Raw genomic sequence first — 22,077 nt, forward strand, 5'->3', positions numbered from 1 at the left:
ATCAACTGTGCCAGAAGTGCCCTGTCTACCTCCCCTGGAGAGAAACGGAACGACAGCCTGTGGGGTCACACCCTTTGGTAACCAAGCTCATGAGGGGCATATTCAATGCTAACCCTCCTAAGGCCAGATATTCCCATATATGGGACGTTGGCATCGTTCTGAATCTACTAAGGAACTGGACTCCAGCCACTAGCCTGTCATTACAGACTTTGACCTTAAAAACGGTCATGCTGATGGCATTGGTCACAGCACAAAGGGCGCACTCCCTACACAAATTGAGGCTGGATAACATGACCAGATCGCAGGGAAATTTACATTTTTACAGCCAGGAACTGGTAAAACAGAACAGACAGGAGTCGGCAGGCCTAAAAGTGATTTTCAATAACTACCCTGCAGATGAGCGACTGTGTGTGGTAACACATCTAAAAGAATACATTAAACAAACCAAAACCATCAGAGGCACAGAAAAGGCACTGCTCATTAGACCATTTACAAATGGATAAAACAAGTACTTACTAAAGCAGGTATAGATACTAATTGTTTTAAATCTCACTCCACCAGGGCTGCAGCTACGTCGGCAGCATACAAGTTGGATGTTCCATTGGGTCAGATCCTCAAGACGGCAGGATGGTCATCAGAAGGAACTTTCCGTAAATTTTATAATAAACCAGTGGAGGAAACTGGAACTTTTTCAAAAACTATTTTAAGTTCTGTAATATCATTTGTCCCCATGAATATACGGGGTTTTATGATTTCTTTTGTTAATAAATTTGTTTGTTGCATCTAAATACCGTATGGATGTCGAATATATTTCTCCCCTATACCAAGGCAGATGTGTGTCATGGACTCGTCCACGGCAAGAATCACAGAGCTTTGAAATCTTCATGGAGTCCCTCATGTGACTCCGAAGTAAAATAGTAAGATTAAACGAGAACTTACCAGTTCGAAGTTTGATCTGTATTTTATGAGGAGTAACGTTGAGGGAATACATGCCCTCCGCTCCCACCCTGGATCATAAACTTGACTGGTATCTTTTTCTCTAATCTTACTATGTTTAAGTCATTACAGGTATCTGTGATTCACACCGCTGCTTTGAAGAATGACGCGCATGCGGACTTGCGGGCTCTTCATGTATTCCCTCAACGTTACTCCTCATATAATACAGATCAAACTTCGAGCTGGTAAGTTCTCGTTTAATCTTACTATTAGTTGTACAAAAGAAAGTCTTGACGCATTTGTGCCTTACGTAACAAATAAAGCAAGTTTTTCCTGCCTGACCTCACTGTGTTCTTCGGAACTCTTCAGAATTCATGTTGTGCTATCAAGAATGAAATAGATTAGTAGGACTGGATGTTACAATCCCTAATGTTTTTCACTACAATTGACATTTGATATTCTTGGGGGTGACCACTAGGTGATTTTGCTACAAATCAGACACATCTTCAGTTGTGTACCTCAACGTCACTGGGTGTTTCGGCCTTTTATCACAAGACACCCTTAGTCGAGGCAGGCCCACCGCAGGGTGATCAAACCCGGGCCGGCCGGCCCGGGAAGCGTCGGGGTTTAAAGGGGAGGATGGGCGGCCGTTTAAAGGGGAGGGGCAGGGAATCGGCCAACAATATTCCAGTCCCCACGGCGGTGACGTTTACTCCCAGAGATGTTCACACAAACACACCCAGTCCGCGTCTGGTTCCCTGCAGACTCTTCAGCTGGTTCTGTCCGTCTGCACTGAACTTATTCCCCCACAGCCTGAAACATGTGGAGAAATAAAGAGGAAATAAACAGATGAAACAACAGTGTCAATAACAGGGACTGGGGTTCATATTTCAACAAAACTTACAGAACAGAATCACAGGGGAAAGAAAGATGGATGGATCCCCTGATATTTGATCACATTAAACATTAACATAAACACTCACCAGATCAGCTTCAGACTCGGGAGGGTCAGTATGAGGCGGCGGAGAGCGGGGACACATCGGTCTGTGAGGGAGTTCCGTGCCAAGTACAGCTCCGTCAGTGAGGTGTTTGTACTGAGAGCAGAGACGAGATCCTCGGCTCCAGAATCTGTGAGATCGACACCACACAGCCTGGAGATGAGAGAGAGTGAGGGTGAGGGACACAGAGACAGGAGACGGTGCAAATCCCCAGTGTTTATCAGTGACACAATTATTGATCATATTAATGTTCAGTGTCAGACACCCAGTGAGTGTAAACACAATCTCTCACAGTCTGGGACTTACCACAGTGTCTGTATTTTACAGTCCGGGTTCCTCAGAGCATCAGACACCAGTTTCACTCCGGAATCTCCCAGTTTATTCCCATTCAGGTGCAGCTCCGTCACCGTATGGTTTGTAATGAGAGCAGAGGCGAGATCCTTGGCTCCAGAATCTGTGAGACCGACATTGTCCAGCCTGGAGATGAGAGAGAGTGAGGGTGAGGGACACAGAGAGACAGGAGACGGTGCAAATCCCCAGTGTTTATCAGTGACACAATTACTGATCATATTAATGTTCTGTGTCATAGATACATAGAAAATAGGTGCAGGAGGAGGCCATTCAGCCCTTCGAGCCAGCACCGCCATTCAATGTGATCATGGCTGATCGTCCCCAATCAATAACCCGTACCAGCCTTCTCCCTGTATCCCTTGATTTCACTAGCCCATAGAGCTCTATCTAACTCAGTTAGAGTCAGACACCCAGTGACTGTAAACACAATCTCTCACAGTCTGCGACTTACCCCAGTGTGTGTATTTTACAGTCCGGGTTCCTCAGAGCATCAGACACCAGTTTCACTCCGGAATCTCCCAGTTTATTCCCACTCAGATCCAGCTCCGTCACCGTATGGTTTGTACTGAGAGCAGAGACGAGATCATTGGCTCCAGAATATGTGAGACTGACCCATTGCAGCCTGGAGATGAGAGAGAGTGAGGGTGAGGGACACAGAGAGACAGGAGTCGGTGTAAATCCCCAGTGTTTATCAGTGACACAATTACTGATCATATTAATGTTCAGTGTCAGACACCCAGTGAGTGTAAACACAATCTCTCACAGTCTGGGACTTACCACAGTGTCTGTATTTTACAGTCCGGGTTCCTCAGAGCCGCAGACACCAGTTTCACTCCGGAATCTCCCAGGTCGTTGAATCCCAGTCTAAACACAAACAGAGTAAGAAACAAACTGATACAAACCCGCGGCTGAGATAGATAACTTCTCCCAAACGAATATTTGTGGAAGCACCTCAGCACATTATTGAATAAATCTCTGTGGTTGCGGTGTTTGGAGACTTTCACCATTTATTCTCATTCCCCGACCGACGACCGGGAAATGTGGTCGACTCCGGCGCCCCCCCTCCCCCCTGCAGCGAACGGCTGCAACACGCGTGACCTGGGGGAGTGGGGGAAGGGGTCAACCACTGGTGAACTGGGGGAGGGGGGGACGGAGTCAACCACTGGTGACCTGGGGGAGGGGGGGCGGAGTCAACCACTGGTAACCTGGGGGAGGGGGGGACGGAGTCAACCACTGGTGACCTGGGGGACGGAGTCAACCACTGGTAACCCGGGGGAGGGGGGGCGGAGTCAACCACTGGTGACCTGGGGGAGGGGAGGGAAGGGACGGAGGAGGCTAAAATAGGAGGGGTTACCCCCGAGCACAGTGACGGCCGCTCGGCCCCATAGAAGGGTTGCTGTACTTAGTAACAAAATAGTGGAACAATTTTACAGTTCAGTGTTAGCATCAAACGGACAGTTACCCCAAGTACTGACACTTGTGCAGAGCCGGTCCCAGCCGCTGGAGACCTTCACACTGAATGCGGCAGCTATCCAGATCAAGGTGTTTGATTGTATCACAGGGCCTGATGACATGAGACAGGACCGCACAGTCAATCGGGGTCAGTCCCAGTCCATAGAATGAAAGTGTTTCCACAGATCCCAGTGTCTGCTGAGCCAGTGCAGGATTCTGAGACTCAAACAGGTAGTGCAGCGTGTTCAGGAGCCTCCGTTTATCAGCTTCACTCCTGTGTTTCCAGCCCGGCGTTTAACCTCCTCCTTCACCCAGTCAATCACTCGGCAGATTGTTTGATGAGGGAATTTACCCAGAAAGTCCTCCAGGATCCAAGCTGTCCGTGGGGAGGAGAGACCAGCGACAAAACGGAGAATTACTTCAAATCGTCCGTCTGTCGTGCCGTGGGCTTCAGACAGGAGTTTCACGATATTCCCGGGATCTACAGTCAGGAATTGTGCGAGTGCGGCTACAAACTCTTGGATGGTGAGGTGCGGGAAGGTGTACACCACGCTCCGGGCTGAATCCTCTCTCTCCAAAAGTTCCATCAGGAACCCGGACAGGAACTGGGAAGGCTGCAGATTGTATTTGATCAAATCTCCATCTGTGAACACAATGTTCTTCTCGGCCACTCCAGTGAAGGCCATCTGACCAACCCACAGTAACACCTCACGGACGGTTCTCAATCTTACGGCCGTGGTTTTTCAGGATGTTGTAAATAAAGTAGCAATATAGTTGTGTGATGGTCTTGGGAACTCGCTGCGGGTCCCGGTGTGTTTGTGTGAAGAAGGGACCCAATGTCAGGACAAGGATCCAGCAGTAGGAGGGGTTGTAGCTCATGGTGTACAGGATCTCGTTCTCCTTCACATGTTTGAAAACAGCTGCTGCCACCGGCTGATCTTCAAAATACCTGGTGAAATATTCCTTCCGTTCCTCACCAGCAAATCCCAGGATTTCAGCCCGGACACTGATCTCTGCCTTTTCCAGTAAATGTAACGCAGTGGGGCGGGTGGTCACTAGCACTGAACACCCTGGGAGCAGCTTGTGCTGGATTAAACTGTACACAATGTCAGACACTTCACACCACCACTCGGGATCTGGGCACTGGTGCTTAGGTTCTGTGTCTCTCCGACTGTCAGCAAAATCGATTCCGCCCTTGAATTCATCCAGACCATCAAATATAAACAGCAATCCCTCTGGGTTCTTCCAGACCTCTCCTAGCATATTCCCAAAGTAAGGATACTGATCCAGAATCAGTTCCCTCAGGTTTACTCTGCAGTTAGTAGTGTTCAAATCCCTGAATTTGAAACTGAAGACAAACTGGAAGTGTTGGTATATTTTCCCTGTGGCCCAGTCATGAACAATCTTTTGCACCATTGTTGTTTTTCCGATCCCCGCGACTCCGGCCACTGTTGCTGAACTCCCAGATCGGGATTTACTCCGGGTAAAGCTGCTGTGGAACAATTGATCAGTCCTGATTTTTTCCAGTTTTCCCCGGAGACATTCCTCTCTCCACTCTTCATGGTCCCGGCCTCTTGCCAGCAGCTCATGTTCCACCAGTGTCCGATCTCGAACAGTGGAGATGATTGTGAGCTCAGCGTATCGATCTAGCAGCAGGAAATCCTTAACCTTCTCGTTCATCAGGATGGTGTTCACACTCAGTGTTTCAGTCTGTGCCTTCAGTGTCTCCTTGTGTTTCTGTTGAACATCTTGCATGGGAACAGGCAGATAACGTACACAATGTTAGATGGCTCAACTCAAAACTCAACATTCATGATTACAAGAATGAGTTCAATGCCCTTCAATAAAATTGACGGATTTCAGTGGAGTGAGGTAAACCTGGTTACAGACGCGCAAGATGACAGCGAGCCACGGCTGAGAAAATCACCAGCCGATTGTGATATTAACTGCAATGTGAAAGGACAGTTCACTGGTCCCTCCATGCCCTATAGTAGATTATCACATGACAAACACACTGTTCCTTCTGGGTTTGAACACAGACTTTGAAGAACCCAGTGTTGATCTGCTGGGCACAGACAGGGTAAAGGGCATTGGGTGTTCTGTCAGCGGCACATCTGGGGGGAAATATCCACCAGCTCAGGCAGCACATGTGGGGAGGGGGGAAACAGTGTGGGAAGGGAGAGGGGGAGAGAGAGAGAGAGGGGGGGGGGGGGGGGGGAGGGGGAGAGAGGGAGAGAGGGCGAGTGAGAGAGAGAGAGGGAGATTGAGAGAGAGGGATGGAGAGGGGGAGAGGGGGAGAGAGAAAGGGAGAGAGAGGGGAGAAAGGGGGAGAGGGAGAGAGGGAGAGAGGGAGGGAGAGAGGTAGAGAGGGAGAGAGGGAGGGAGAGAGGGAGAGAGAGGGAGAGAGGGTGAGAGGGAGAGAGGGAGAGAGGGAGAGAGGGAGAGAGGGAGAGAGGGAGAGGGGGAGAGGGGGAGAGGGGGAGAGGGGGAGAGGGGGAGAGGGGGATCATCAGTTGAGTGGGGAGGATTGTCGGGTAGACAGTGAAGACCAGGGAAACGCTGTCCAGGATCAAGGGAGTGAGAGACAGATCGCGTTCATTCAGGTTTATGTTCACTGTGGTGGAGGGAACCTCGTGATTCAAGACCATAGACATTGTGGACTTTCAGGAATGTTCTAAGAATCTACATATTTTCAGTATGTCAAGACCCTACCAGGAGTGTGTGTGGTTACACAGTGTGTCAGGGACCCATCCAGGAGTGTGTGGGGTTACACAGTGTGTCATAACTCTATCCAGGAGTGTGTGGGGTTACACGGTGTGTCAGGGGCTCTATCCAGGAGTGTGTGGGGTTACAGAATGTGTCAGGACTCTATCCAGGAGTGTGTGGGGTTACACAGTGTGTCAGGGACTCTATCCAGGAGTGTGTGGGGTTACACAGTGTGTCAGGGACATCCAGGAGTGTGTGGGGTTACACAGTGTGTCAGGGACATCCAGGAGTGTGTGGGGTTACACAGTGTGTCAGGGACAACCAGGAGTGTGTGGGGTTACACAGTGTGTCAGGACTCTATCCAGGAGTGTGTGGGGTTACACAGTGTGTCAGGGACTCTATCCAGGAGTGTGTGGGATTACACAGTGTGTCAGGGACATCCAGGAGTGTGTGGGGTTACACAGTGTGTCAGGGACTCTATCCAGGAGTGTGTGGGGAATCACTACACACACATTCTCCCCCGGGTGAGCACTGGATTTCACAGATCTCTTCCACAACCTGATACATTGCAAAACCTTGTACAATGAACGCCTGGAGGAGTTGAAATAATGCAGTGTAATAGTTCCAGTGTATGTCAGAGATCGAGTGATCTGGGAACTACTATCTACCTCTTTGGTTACACTCAGACTATCCTAGATCGGACTTTCCTCGTTTTACCTTGCACTAAACGTTATTCCCTCATAGTTTATCTAGACTGTAAATGGCTCGATTATAATCATGTATTGTCTTTCTGCTGACTGGATAACACACAACAAACGTGTTCACCGTACCTCAGTACATGTGACAATACACTAAACTAAGCTAAACCTGAATCTACAGACAAAGAAGCAATCCATAGTGAATCCCCGTGTCAGTCTAACAATTGCTTAGCCTTTGATCTTCTGATTTCCCATTCTGCAAAGCTCTGAACAGTTTCAGTATTACATCAATTCTAACAAGTCATTGGTGTGAACTGTACATTTCAACACCCACCTTCCATATGAGAGGGTAATTCAGTTAAACCTCTGATGATGTTCATGTATTCTTGTGGATCAGGACCTGTTTAAATCAACGAGCATTCATTAAACCAGACTTGAATAACATTGTTAACTCCAGTGTTTCAATGTGATATTCAGTTCAGTGTGTTGATTTACCGTACCGAGCTCCTGGATTTCTTTCAGTATTTTGTTCAGCTTTGGTAATTCATTCTGCATTTTCACAAAGGATTCCCACATCACCCGCCGGGCACGGTTACCCTTCTCCATCACCAGACTGAGGAAGAGTATGGAACTGTCTCTGCGGTTTCCCTTTACCACAAGCTCAGCGACACTCTGTGAAGAACAACAATGAACATATTGAGAAGTGAATGAGACAATGCTAATGGGAAGGGAATTAGCTGTTCAGTGATGGGATATTCTGGTAGTTTTGAGCACAGTGACAGGCATTTGTCTGCCCCTTCATACACCCATGACACTGTGCTGACAAACGGTGTACTCCCAGAGTCCTGACAGTGGGGACACTCGCTTCACACCTATCAGAGTCCGAGAACATAGCAGAGTACAGCACGGTAACAGTGATGGCCGTGTTGAAATTGATGTGAAATTAATCCAATTCCTTTTGGCCTAACGTGGACGTGTCCAGTCCAACCTGCATTTCTTCCTGCTCTGCATTTTGAAGCTATGATGTTCTTTCATCTACATTCTTACACTGAGACGGCATTCACTCATTGACCAGATAACGTTTTTATTTTTATACCTACCCCAGTTTTACCCGATCAAAGACATCACTCTCTTGTACATTTCCTGCAGCTCATCCCCTCCTTTCACTGCACATTAACTCTGCTTCTCTTCCCACAGATGCGTAAATTAGAGCACATGGTATTGGGGGTAGGGTGTTGACATGGATAGAGCATTGGTTGGCAGACCGGAAGCAAAGAGTAGGAATGAACGGGTCCATTTCAGAATGGCTGGCAGTGGCTAGTGGAGTGCCGCAAGGCTCGGTGTTGGGGCCGCAACTGTTTACCATATATGTTAATGATTTGGAAGAGGGAATTAGGAGCAACACCAGTAAGTTTGCGGATGACACAAAGCTGGGTGGCAGTGTGAACTGTGAAGAGGATGTTAGGGGATTGCAGGGTGACCTGGACAGGTTGAGTGAGTGGGCAGATGCATGGCAGATGCAGTATAATATAGATAAATGTGAGGTTATCCACTTTGGCGGCAAAAACAAGGGGGCAGATTATTATCTCAATGGGTTTAGGTTAGGCAAGGGGGAGGTACAGCGAGACCTGGGTGTCCTTGTGCACCGGTCACTGAAAGTTGGCGTGCAGGTACAGCAGGCAGTGAAGAAAGCTAATGAAATGTTGGCCTTCATAACAAGAGGATTTCAGTATAGGGGTAAAGAGATACTTCTGCAGTTGTATAGGGCTCTGATGAGACCACATCTGGAGGATGGTGTACAGTTTTGGTCTCTTAATTTGATGGACATCCTTGTGATTGAAGCACTGCAGCGTAGGTTCACGAGATTGATCCCTGGGATGGCGGGACTGTCATATGAGGAAAGATTGAAAAGACTAGGCTTGTATTCACTGGAGTTTAGAAGGATGAGGGGGATCTTATAGAAACATATAAAATTATAAAAGGACTGCATAAGCTAGATGCAGGAAAAATGTTCCCAATGTTGGGCGAGTCCAGAACCAGGGGCCACAGACTTAGAATTAAGGGGAGGTCATTTAAGACTGAGGTGAGAACAATCTTTTTCACCCAGAGAGTGGTGAATTCATGGATTTCCCTGCCACAGAGGGCAGTGGAGGCCAAGTCACGGGATGAATTTAAGAGAGTTAGATAGAGCTCTAGGGGCCAGTGCAGTCAAGGCATATGGAGAGAAAGCAGGCACGGGATATTGATAGGGGATGATCAGCCATGATCACAATGAATGGCGGTGCTGGCTCGAAGGGCCGAATGGCCTCCTCCTGCACCTATTTTCCAAGTTTCTATGTTTCTATAACTGACGTGCTGAATATTTTTTTAATAGCGTAAATTTTAGCAAATGTACTTTTGTTTATTTTACTTGTCAATTGAATGATAAACGAACAGTTTAATATCCTAGATTAATCCAGCAGGTCAGACAGCATCTATAAATACTGAGTTATTTTATGCAGCACATTGTGTGTGTTTTTGTAAACCAGTATCTGCAGTTCCTTGTGCTTGTGCATATTGCCCTTTGTGGTTTAATGAACTGAGCTAAATGTGACCAATGAAACTGATGACACTTTAGAAGTATTATGGTTTTTGATTCTGGATTTACAAGTTTACTGCTCCCTGACCGTTGTGTTCAGATGCATGTGTAGGAAGAACAGCTGGATCAGAATGGACCATTCTCAGAAATCCCCAGGTCACAGGTTTTATTCCTGATACCAGGTCTACAGCACGCAAACTGATCAGAGATCAGTGCCTCCATTGCACTATTCAGTGCGAGGTGAGCGGACTGTGTCAACGTTTGTTTCTCCAACAGCAGATAGCAACAAAATTGTTAAAGGTAAACCATGGCAATCTTTAATTGATTCATCAGAGGGGAGTGGAAAGATCTACAATGAGCACAAACGTTGCTCAGTGCTTCTCGGGCTCCACTCACAGAACAAAGGAAAGTAGGCACAATTATACATTGTTCCTTTCAGTAAATCCCTCCTACCAAGTCTGAATATGGCATGACTGAAAGATTGTGTAGACTTTCAGAATATGAGAAAAGCTGGGGCCAAATCAAGCTCATCCAATAACACGTTATTACTTATCTATGGAGCGTCAGCTATTTTTCCAATCTTGGCTTCTTTATGGCCTTGAAAGAAGCACATGTTATTACTGCAGGATCCCATCTTAATGTCTTTATTGAAAAGACAACCTGTCCTCCATATTGTGCCCCATATAATTTACAGTCATTCAGACTTGGCACCGAGCCATTCTTTTGTTCTACTAGACCATGCTTTTGTAGAAGAACTACTCCATTTTAGATTTGACTATTAGCTCTTCCCCCCAATGCCGTCAGTTCTGTGACAGGAAACATAAGTCACCGTGTTCCTTCCACTTACCCCGTGTTCTTGTTCACTGAAACATCCCTGCTGTCTCATCATGAAGCCGAGGCTTTCAACACTTTCTTCAATCGCCTGTTTCAGTCTCTCCCGATAGAATTTTGTCAGCTGGAACAATTGGTACTCGCTGCACTGTGTCAGGAGCTCATAGTATGTAGGCGTTAGATCTGTGTGTACAAAGAGAGAAACTAAACACCATCTAAATCAGTCCCCTTGGCTCCAGCTACAACAGCAACCCTCATCCTCACTGTTCCTGCCCCCTAATTAGAATGATCAAAAACAGAATATGGGAATAAGACAATGTGCTGTGGGAACTCAATGGGTCAACCATCATCTCTGGAGAATATGGATAGGTGACGTTTCAAGTCTGGACCTTTCTTCAGACTGATTGTGGTGGCGGTGAGTGGGGAGACGTGTGGACAAGAGGATGGACAGGTCAAAGACTGGTAAGTAAGGTGGATACAGGTGAGGGGAGTTTTTGATAGGCTGATAATTGGAGAAAAACCAGAGATGAAAAGACAGGTGTGAAATAAAAGGAAATAAGAGTTTCAAATTGTGAAGCGAGATGAATTAATGTATGTGGAAAGGGAGAGGGGAGAAATCTGTACGAGGAGTAAAAATGGTTAACAACCGGAAAAAGCGTAAGTGTTCGGCAAAACAGTCACCGAGTCGATGCTTTGTCTCGCCAATTGCCCACCACTCTCTTCCCATTCCCATAGCAACCTCTCTGTCCTTGGACACATGCTCACTGGAGGAACAGCATCTCAAATTCCGCTTGGCTAGCCTACAATCCAATGGTATGAACAGTGAATTCTCCAATTTTAAATAACAGTCCAAACCGCACACCCACATTATTCCCCCCACTCTCCCCGCTGTTTTGCACCGATTTCTCCCCTCCCCATTTCCTGCTGTTATGGTTCAATGTTCTTAAACAGACAAGAACGCAAATAAAATCAGTGATCATACAGTACAATCTTTATCTCACCAGGCGGTAGTGGTAAAAATCTTTACAGTATGCAGATTACAGACTATACGGAGTTCTCATCCCCACACAAAGGGGCAGTGATCTAATTACATATATATACTCCAATAACCAACGATTCAGCAATACCTTATCTACAGATCATAGTACATCCTCTTGCTTCTTAAGATTGAGTGATTCTTCTGACAGGGGAAGGTTAACCATATCTGTATTACTAAAATTCTGATCTTGACCGCTTTTGGCTCGCTGTGCTGCGATTTCCAAGAAAACGCCGTCACCTACGGCTGTCATTTTTGGCCACCTCGCTCAGAGCCCCTCTCCGCCTTCCGGGACCAGAGGATGTTTCCCATCGATAAAAAATCAGAGATATATTAATGTTTTTAAATAATTTGCCATTCTCTCTGCTGCCCCTGCTGGAGGGAGGGGGAGGCACTATAAAACCAGGAAGTGGTGTGCCTCACTCATTCTCTGCAAGATGGAGGAAGCCAGAGGGTCACATCTCTCTGAGCTCTCAATACCACTGAACACATGCCTACTCAACTGTGAGTGCCCTTAATGTGGTTTGAAAATGAAAATATGGTTGGTTTGAAGTAAAAATGCACTGCAAATGGTTGTTTGGGTTGAAGTAAAAATGCACTGCAAATGGTTGTTTGGGATGAAGCAATTGGTGGAGAGGTGGAATTGGTGGAGAGGTGGAATATTGCGTCGGGGAACCAGCCCTCCCGTGTGAACATGGGACCCAACGGGTCCCACTTAGTCTAGTATGGTTATATGAGAAGGCTATATTTCTGCAAAACAAGCATTTTGTTTTTTTTCTACTTATGATATACATTATAATCTTATAGAACAAAGGTTAGTGCCAAGAGTCTGAATCTGTCTAATGTTTATATTATCGAGGAGACATTCATGAAACTGTTATCTTGCTTATGTTATTGGAAAGGGAGCATCAACAGTTTGTTAATTTATTAAGGTTAGTGTATTTTGCTTGCTTTACAAGTTAATAGGAGGAGGTTAAAGCTTGTCTTAGTTCCACAATCCATTTTCTAAGTTGATATCTTTATTTAACTTCCACACTGCCTCCTATATTCCTTTCTTTATTTTCATAATCTCCAACACTCAATCCTTCTGTCGAACTGCTGGATTTGATTTCTCTAGCCTTTTTTTAACCACCTACCTATCAAAAAAAAACCTCCGCAATAATATCCATCTCACTTGCCAGGCTTTGTGATGCCGCTCCTCTCTGCCAGCTTACGGCTGCATTCTACAATCAATCTGAAGGATCGGGGAGGCTGAGGCAGCGTGTGAGCAGGGGAGGGTTGGATAGTGTGTGACCGGGGGAAATGTGACGGTGTGACCCAGGGGGCACGGGCCCAGGGGGATGGGACAGTGTGTGACACAGGGAGCATGGACCCCAGGGGGATGGGACAGAGTGTGACACATGGGGCATGGGCCCCAGGGGGATGGGACAGTGTGTGACACATGGGGCATGGGCCCCAGGGGGATGGGACAGTGTGGGGCCCAGGGAGCATGGGCCCCAGGGGGATGGGACAGTGTGTGTGACCAGGGGGCATGGGCCCAGGGAGACAGTGTGTGTCACACAGGGAGCATGGGCCCCAGGGGGATGGGACAGCGTGTGACACAGGGGGCATGGGCCCCAGGGGGATGGGACAGTGTGTGACCCAGGGAGCATGGGCCCCAGGGGGATGGGACAGTGTGTGACCCAGGGGGCATGGGCCCAGGGGGATGGGGCAGTGTGTGACCCAGGGGGCATGGGCCCCAGGGGGATGGGACAGTGTGTGACCCAGGGGGCACGGGCCCCAGGGGGATGGGACAGTGTGTGACCCAGGGGGCACGGGCCCCAGGGGGATGGGACAGTGTGTGTCACAAGGGGCATGGGCCCAGGGGGATGGGGCAGTGTGTGACCCAGGGAGCATGGGCCCCAGGGGAATGGGACAGTGTGGGGCCCAGGGAGCACGGGCCCAGGGGGGTGGGACAGTGTGTGGCACAGGGAGCACGGGCCCCAGGGGGATCGGACAGTGTGTGACACGGGGAACATGGGCCCCAGTGGGATGGGACAGTGTGGGCCCCAGGGTGATGGGACAGTGTGTAGCCCAGGGAGAAAGGGCCCCAGGGGGATGGGACAGTGTGTGACCCAGGGAGCATGGGCCCCAGGGGGATGGGACAGTGTGTGGCACAGGGAGCACGGGCCCCAGGGGGATGGGACAGTGTGTGGCACAGGGAGCACGGGCCCCAGGGGGATGGGACTGTGTGGGGCCCAGCGGGATGGGACAGCGTGGGGCCCAGGGAGCATGTGCCCCAGGGGGATGGGACAGTGTGTGACCCAGGGAGCAAGGGCCCCAGGGGGATGGGACAGCGTGTGACCCGGGAAGGGTGGGCACTGGTCGACTGTGATCATCTCCGTAGCACTTATCACCTGAGGCAACACTGTAGGTGATGCCAGCTAATCTCCCTAGGATTATCTTCCACATGCATGAACCACCCAGTTTACTCATGGATAATGGACACGCATTGCAATTGCTCTCCTTCAACCAAGTGTGTCCCACCCATCACCATCGCTCCACTCTCTGTGGCCTCATGCTACATGGCTTCAATTATACTTTGTCTTGTACACAAGTTCAGTGACCATCCTCCTATACACGAGGATCAGGAGAGGAGTAGATACACTATCTATAATATATAATAGATTAATACACACAGCCTTTTACCCAGAGGAGAGGAATCAAGAAACAATGATATAGGTTTCAGGTGGGATTGGGGAGTTTATGTTAAAATTGGTACATGGATAGGTTAGGTTTAGAGGGACATGGGCCTTACACAGGCTTGTGGGACTACAGTAGATCGGCCATGTTGTGTGACGTGTCCAAGGTGGGGCTGAAGAGCCGTGTTCCATGCCGTGTGCCTCTATGACTCTGACGCACAACTTGGGCCATAATAACTCCAACAATACAGACTACACAGAGTCCAAACACAAGAGTCGCCACGATTCATGCACCATCTTATACTCTTCACTTTCTCAGAAAGCCTCTCCCCAGTCACTGCATTCATTCACATCTGAATCTTCAATGAGGACGATTCATCGCCTCTACGATCACTCCCTCTGTCCTTTCAACTACTGCCTGCAGATGTTAACATCCTCTCTTTCTCAGTCCCTTCCTTAATCCCCTGTCCTTCTGACCTGTGAACCATGTACTAGATGCAAACCAGATATCGAGACAACATTTATATCGTGAAGAATTCTGCAACACACCTGTGTACATCCTTGTTGTTGAGGTCACTGGAGCCGCAGTCCTGTTTCCAACTTCAGCCGTGGTGTGGATAGGTGTTACCATATTCTGCTGGTCTGCAGTAAACCGAATAATAATAGTGGGATTAGACAGTAATTAAGACAAGAATGAAAAGATTGCCGTGAACCGTGAACCACTACCCACCACGATCAATCTCCCGGTGTTGGGGGTGGGAACGGGTAGGTTTTGGGGGAGGGGGAGGGACGTGGAATGTCAACATTGAACCAGAAACTAAACTGAATCTGCCATTTCCATCCTGTGGCCTGGTGGTTTAACAGTATTGAAATCTTGCACTTCTTCACACTCAAACCTTTCCCCATGGACCACAAGGGACACAAGATATGTTGCAGCTCCTACATATCCAGGATAACACTGACCACTTGCCTGGCAGCCCATTCACTTGGATAAATGGGTCAATAACTAGACAGATGCTGCAAAGGCCAGTGCTGGGTCTCCCTATTTTACAGCCTACATTAACCACGCGGATAAAAGGACTTCACAGTTTAACAGGGCACTTGAAAATATGGCGCGCGGATTGTTAGGAGCATCGGAATTGGCTGATTGAGCAAGTAATAAAACAGCAAGATGCAGTGAAGCGGCCTGTCGGGGGTAGTTGTATTAATAGAGAGACTGTGTAGAGGTAAAGTGCTGTGTACAGGGCAAGTGTGAGTCTTCGGCAATGAGTCCGAGGAAAGGGGGCAGGAGATAAAGGTATAGTCGTGCAGCCTGTTGAGTTTGTTGGATCTTATTTCAGTGCCGTCAAGAGGCAGGAGGAATGGTGCAACGTTAGAGCAACTGCTGGTCTCCCTGGTGACTAAACCCGTTGGGAATGTGTCCAGGAGCAGCTCCGTGTTTGGGAACTGGAGATACAGATGGATGACCTAGAGATCATCCGAGAGACCATTTGGACAAAACCAACAGCAAGGTGGCCACGACCAAAGACCAGGATGAAAGGATGTGGGTGACCACCAGGACCTCTAGTCGGCAAAGGCTGTAGGTGACCATTCTTTGTGGCCATTTCCTTTCCAAACATGTAGCAGTTTTGGAGACTGTTAGGGGATGACCCGTCAGGGAAGAGCAGTAGTATCAGGCAGGATGAGGCTCCGTGCCTGGCAAAGCCATAGTGGAAGGATACACATCTGTTGGGGAGAGGGGTGGACAGGAGATTGTGTGGCAGCAATCGAGACTACAGGATTGTGCGTTGTTTTCTGCTTCCAGGGTCCAGGATGACTCGGAGCGGCTACTTGATATTGTCAAGCGGGAGAATGAGCCAGAAGTTACTGTGCATGTTGGCACAAATGACATAGGATGTTAGGAAATTGTAAAATAACAGGGCAGTGATCTCCGTAGTACTCCTTGTGCTCCGTGCTAGTGAGTGTAGGAACAGGGAAAGAAAGACAGGTGAATGCGTGGCAAAGGGGCAGGGATGCATACTTTTGTACCACTGGGACTTCTTCTGGTGTAGACGTGACCTGTACAAGAGGGATGAGTTTTACCTGAACCTAAGGGGAATGCCAATATTCTGAGCGGCAGCTCCCACTGTTTCCATCACAAGAAATAGACTATTGACTGACGTCTATTACTAACCCACTGAGTCCCAAAACTATCTCGACTACATTTTTTTCTCACCCTGCTTCCTGCAAAGACTCTATCCCCTACTTCCAAATCCTCCGTCTGTGCCCAAGATGAGGTATTCCATACTAGAACATCCGAGATGTCATCATTCTTCAGGGGACGGGGGTTCTCCTCTCCCATCATAGAAGAGGCCTTCACTCGTGTCTCCTCGTTACCACTAGCTCCGCCCTTCCCCCTTCCATTCGTCAGAACAAAGACAGGTTCCCCTGGTCCTTACCTTCCACCCCATCAACCGTCGCATACAATACATAATGCTCCAAATTTTCCACCACGAGCCACATTTTCCCATACAATACAATATAATACAATTCATTTGTCATTTGAACCCCATTGAGGTTCAAACGAAATGTTGTGTCTGCAGTCAAACACACAAGAAAGAACCAAGACACAACACAATTTACACAAACATCCATCACAGCGCATCTCCACCTCGCTGTGATGGAAGGCAAAGTCTTACCTCTCCCCTGCACTCCCCATTCCCCTCCCGATGTCAGAGTCAAAGTCAAAGCCCCCGGCGGGCGATGGTAATTGTCCCGCGGCCATTAACGCCGCGCCGGGTGATGCAAGGCCACGCTCCGGGTCTTGTTGTTGGAGCCCCCGGCGTGCGCTAGCAATGTCCCACAGCCATTCCAAGCCGCGCCGGGCGATGATGTAAGGCCCCGCTCCTGGTGCTCTTCAACCCCGCAACTTGGGCGGGTGAAGTCGCCGTTGCGGAAGCCCTGAAAAGCGGTCTCCCAGCAGGGACCCGCGGGCCCCCGGTGTCACTTTCCACCAGACCTGCGGTAAGCCTCCGAAATCCCGGGGTCGGGTCGGGTCGCAGCAGCGCGCCACCACCGCTCCTCCCGCTCCGAACTCGGCCAGCTCCGCGATGGTGAGTAGGTCCGCAGGCTCCGCGACTGGAGCCCCAGGTCGTTTCTGCTGGAGGCCGCTCCACGGTGCTAGGCCCCAACGACAACGGAGACCCGACAGAGAAAAGGTCGGGTTCTTCGTGCAAGGGATAGATTTTAAAAGTTCCCCCCACCCCCCACCCCCCACACACATACCCACACACATACACAAAAAAATAAATATAAACTACATTCAAACGAGACAAAAAATAATAAAAAGACAGACGGACTGCAGAGGCCGCTGCGACGTGAGTCGCGCCGCGTACCGGACTCCACCCCTTGCCGCCTTCCGCAGAGACCGTTCCCTCCAACTCCATGCTTAACTCATCCATTCCCACCCAAACAAAAGCCTCCCCAGGTACCTTCCCCTGCAACCACAGAAGATGCAACACCTGTCCCTATAACTCCCCGCTCGACTCTGTCCAGGGTCCTTTCAGGTTAACTTGCACCTCCTCCATCCTCATCTACTGTATCCGTTGTTCAAGACTCTAAAGGGACTGCCCCACTTGCGTGTCATTTGCGCGTCACGCAGGTTACCACGCACCACGACCGCGTGTCGCTGCCGATGTCACCACGCACCACGCGCTCATCACTTGATGTCGCGTAAATGACACCCAAGTGGGACAGGCCTTTTACACATCGGCGACACCAAACGCAGACTGGCTGATAGTTGCGCCGAACACTTTCTCTCAGCCCGCTTGAAACTACCTGATCTCCCGGTTGTTGGACACTTTAATTCCCCTCCCATTCCTACACCGACCTTTCTGTCCTCGGTCTCCTCCATTGTGAAAGTGAAGCTAAACGCAAATTGGAGGAACAGCATCTTATATTTCACTTGGCAGCTTACAGTCCACTCTCCACATCACCGTCTATTTCTCTTATCCCTAACCAGTCTGAAGATGTGTTTCGACCCAAAACATCACCCATTCCTTCTGTCCATAGATGCTGACAGTCTCGCTGAGACACTCCAGCTTTATGTCAATCTTTGGTTTAAACCAGCATCTGCAGCTCCTTCTTACACATCCTGGCCGGCAGGTTTGCTACTGGAATGTGGGTGGATTGAAACTATAATGGTTGATGGGTAGGATCCAATACATGACTGAGGCAGATGAGAAGATGGAGGCCAGTATGGATTGTGAATAGAAAAGGTTTAGTGCACAGTAGAGGCATGACAGCGAGCAAGGAGGGTGTGGATAGGTGTGTGCGACTGAGATGCTACGTAGACTGTTAGGGGATGACCTGTCAGGGAAGAGCTGTAGTATTAGGCAGGATGAAGCATCGTGCATGGGAGAGCCATGGTGGTAGGAGACACATCAGTTAGGGGATGGGGGCAAGTGTAGGAGGTTGTGGAAAGGTGATTCTGTGGAAGCAGTCGGGAATTCTGGATGGTGTGCTGCTGTCTCAAGCGGCTATTTGACATCCTGCTCCAGGAGGGTGGCCAGGATATCATGGAGCGGTAACTTGACATTCTCAAGGGAGAGAATGAGGAGCCAGAGGTCGTTGTGCATGTTGACACAAATGATATGGGACGTTAGGCAAAAGATAGAAAAAAAGCAGGGCACTGATCTCCGTAGCACTTCCTGTGCTACTTGCTAGTGAGTGTAGGAACAGGACCAAATGCCAGGTGAATGAGTGACTAAGGAGCTGGTGCAGGGGGAACGGATCTAGACTTTTGTACCACTGCGATCACTGATGGGGCAGACGTGACTTGTACAGAGGGGTGAGTTGCACCTGAACCGGATGGGAATCCCAAAATCCTGACAGGCAGGTTTGTGCGAGTATCTAAACTAGATTGGTGGAAGAGTGGGATCCAATGCATGACAAAAGCAGATAAGAAGCTGGAGGTTAGTATGGATTATGGTCAGGTAACTTTCAGTAGACAATATAGACTTGACAACGAGCTAGGAAGGGTTGTTTGATTGATTGCATTTTATTTCAATGTGAGAGGCCTGAGAGGTAAGGTGGATGAGCTGAGGGTGTGGTTAGGTATGTGCGACTAGGATGTTGTAGCCATTACAGAAATCTGGCTGAGAGGGACAGGACTGGCAGCTTAATGTTCCAGGATATAGATGCTGCAGGAGAGAGTGAGGTGAGGGTGAAAGAGGACGGGGTGATGCTTTATTGATTAGGAAGAATGTTACAGCAGTAGATGAGATGACATGACTGATGGTTTGTTCAAGTAAGTCTGTATGGATGGAGCTATTAAATAAAACTGGCTGATCACCTTGTTGGTGCGTCAATTGTGGGGGGAGGGGTGGGGGGTAGTCAGCGGTAATTGGAGGAACACTATTGCCAATAGATTGTGGTTAGCTATAGGCTAACAAGGTAGTCATTGTGGGAGATTTCAACTTTCTAAAAATACTTCTATATTCCAAATATTTGCTGTCAAAGGAACATCCGGAAATTAGGATGCTTTGCAAAATGTGGTGAAAAGTTCAAGGCTTGCATGCTCATATCAAAGAGAACGGCAAGACATGTGGGAGTAAATAAGCTTGCATGGTGAGAGAATTTGAAGCTCTGGTCAGGAAAATTGAGGCATCTTGGGATCGATATAGGAACGTGGGATCAAGCCTATTCCCAGAGGAGACTCGGGAATTGAGGAGCATACTAAAGGAGGAAATCAGACAGGCATAATGGGGCATATGCTATGTACCAGTGTAGATGGGGCATCTTGGGCCGAGGAGGCTGTTTCCTTGCTGTATGAGTCTATGCCTATGATTTGGATTAATGATGGCAGACGGAGTTTAATGCTGATAAATGTGAGGTGCTACACCTTGGCAGGACAAATCAAAATAGGATGTACATGGTAAATGGTAGGGAATTGAAGAATACAGTTGAACAGAGGGATCTGGGAATAACCGTGCATAGTTCCTTGAAGGTGGCATCTCATATAGATAGGATGGTAAATAAAGCTTTTGGTATGCTAGCCTTTTTAAATCAGAGCATTGAGTACAGAAGCTGGGATGTAATGTTAAAATTGTACAAGGCATTGGTGAGACTAAATCTGGAGTATGGTGTACAATTTTGGACGCACAATTATAGGAAGGATGTCAACAAAATAGAGAGAGTACAGAGGAGATTTACTAGAATGTTGCCTGGGTTTCAGCAACTAGGTTACAGAGAAAGGTTGAATAAGTTGGGTCTTTATTCTCTGGAGCGCAGAAGGTTAAGGGGGGACTTGATAGAGGTCTTTAAAATGATGAGAGGGATAGTCAAAGTTGATGTGGACAAGCTTTTCCCATTGAGAATAGGGAAGATTGAAACAAGAGGACATGACTTCAGAATTAAGGGACAGAAGTTTAGGGGTAACATGAGGGGGAACTTCTTTACTCAGAGAGTGATAGCAGTGTGGAATGAGCTTCCAGTGGAAGTGGTGGAGGCAGGTTCGTTGGTATAATTTAAAAATAAATTGGATAGGCATATGGATGAGAAGGGAATGGAGGGTTATGGTATGAGTGCAGGCAGGTGGGACTAAGGGAAAAAAGTTGTTCGGCACGGACTAGTAGGGCCGAGATGGCCTGTTTCCGTGCTGTAATTGTTATATGGTTATATGGTTATAATGAATCCAAACCTGGAGATGACACATAGAACATAGAATAGTGCAGCACGGGAACTGGCCCTTCATCCCCACATATGCACCAACAATATCATGCCAATTTGAACTAATCCCTTCAACCTGCTCGCGGACGGGATCGCTCTGTTCTCTGACTGTGTCAGTCATGTGTTAATCTAAATAGTGTTTCCACCAACTCCTTAGCCAGGAAGTTCCAGGAACCTACCAAAGTCTGCCAAAAAAAAGTCCAGCCTGTCCCCTCACCACAACCACATTTGTGCAATGATCCACAATTCTGCAAATAGTTCTATTGTTTTTTAACTTACTAACTTGACCAACGACGTTTTTGTCCAAATCATGGCATTGTTTAGAAATTGCAGAAGTTCCAGAACTGATCCTTGCAGAATACTATTGGTCAAGAACCTAGCCAGAAAAAAACTCTCCCATTTCCCCTCGCCCTAACCTGTTTGTTTTTTTTCTTCTCTGTCCCTACAGTCTTCACCATTCTGCAGCATCCACTCCCCTCCCATTTCACGCACCTGCTCCTTGGATGGGACTCGATGAATCCTTGTTTGATGAATCTCGGTCATGATGGATTTCGTCACTTGATTCAGTTCCAGGGGCGTGAACCACGTCTCCTATTCCTCTTTCTCGGGACTGACATTGTTCCCGTTCCTCTTCAGCAGCTTCACATTCCATTGAAGTTCTGCTTTCAATCCGACTTTGCTTTTCTGTCGTTGTTCCTGTGTTATGACCATCGTTCTTTGATGAGGTGTCTGGCCAAAGTCTTTTGAGGATCTTGCCCATTTTAGTTAATTTCCCACCTGAAAAAACAACATAAATTGCAGTTCCAGAGCAATTTCAAATTGAGAAAACCACAGGTTGGGAATAGCCGGAAGCAAACTGAGTTGACATTCTGAGGGAAGTGGAAGTTAATGGTCATCTTAGAAATAGAGCAAGCTAAGCCAATTGACCCAACCTAACTAAAATTACCCATCAAATCTAGTCCCATCAATCCATGGGTTGACATTTCATCTCTCTAAACCCCTCTGTCCAAATGTCTTTTGAGGAAAAGATTTAACAGGAATCCGACAGGTAACCTTTTCACACAAAGGGTGGTGGGTGCATGGTACAAGCTTCCAGAGGAGA

General features: G+C 48.1%; 1 protein-coding gene across 1 annotated transcript; it reads right to left on the minus strand.

The window, feature by feature from the left end:
* Positions 1-1,535: 1,535 nt before the first annotated feature.
* Positions 1,536-21,735, minus strand: LOC116968953 (NACHT, LRR and PYD domains-containing protein 12-like). The gene is made up of 7 exons (XM_033015940.1): positions 21,468-21,735; positions 7,476-7,541; positions 3,063-3,105; positions 2,737-2,907; positions 2,241-2,411; positions 1,920-2,087; positions 1,536-1,749 (listed from the first exon to the last, which is right to left on the minus strand). Exons 1-7 carry the CDS (start codon positions 21,733-21,735, stop codon positions 1,662-1,664), a joined length of 975 nt encoding a protein of 324 aa, XP_032871831.1. The 3' UTR covers positions 1,536-1,661.
* Between the last annotated feature and the right edge of the window lie 342 nt (positions 21,736-22,077).

The sequence above is a fragment of the Amblyraja radiata genome, chromosome 48 (assembly GCF_010909765.2).
Source record: "Amblyraja radiata isolate CabotCenter1 chromosome 48, sAmbRad1.1.pri, whole genome shotgun sequence".
Classification (NCBI taxonomy): Eukaryota; Metazoa; Chordata; class Chondrichthyes; order Rajiformes; family Rajidae; genus Amblyraja; species Amblyraja radiata.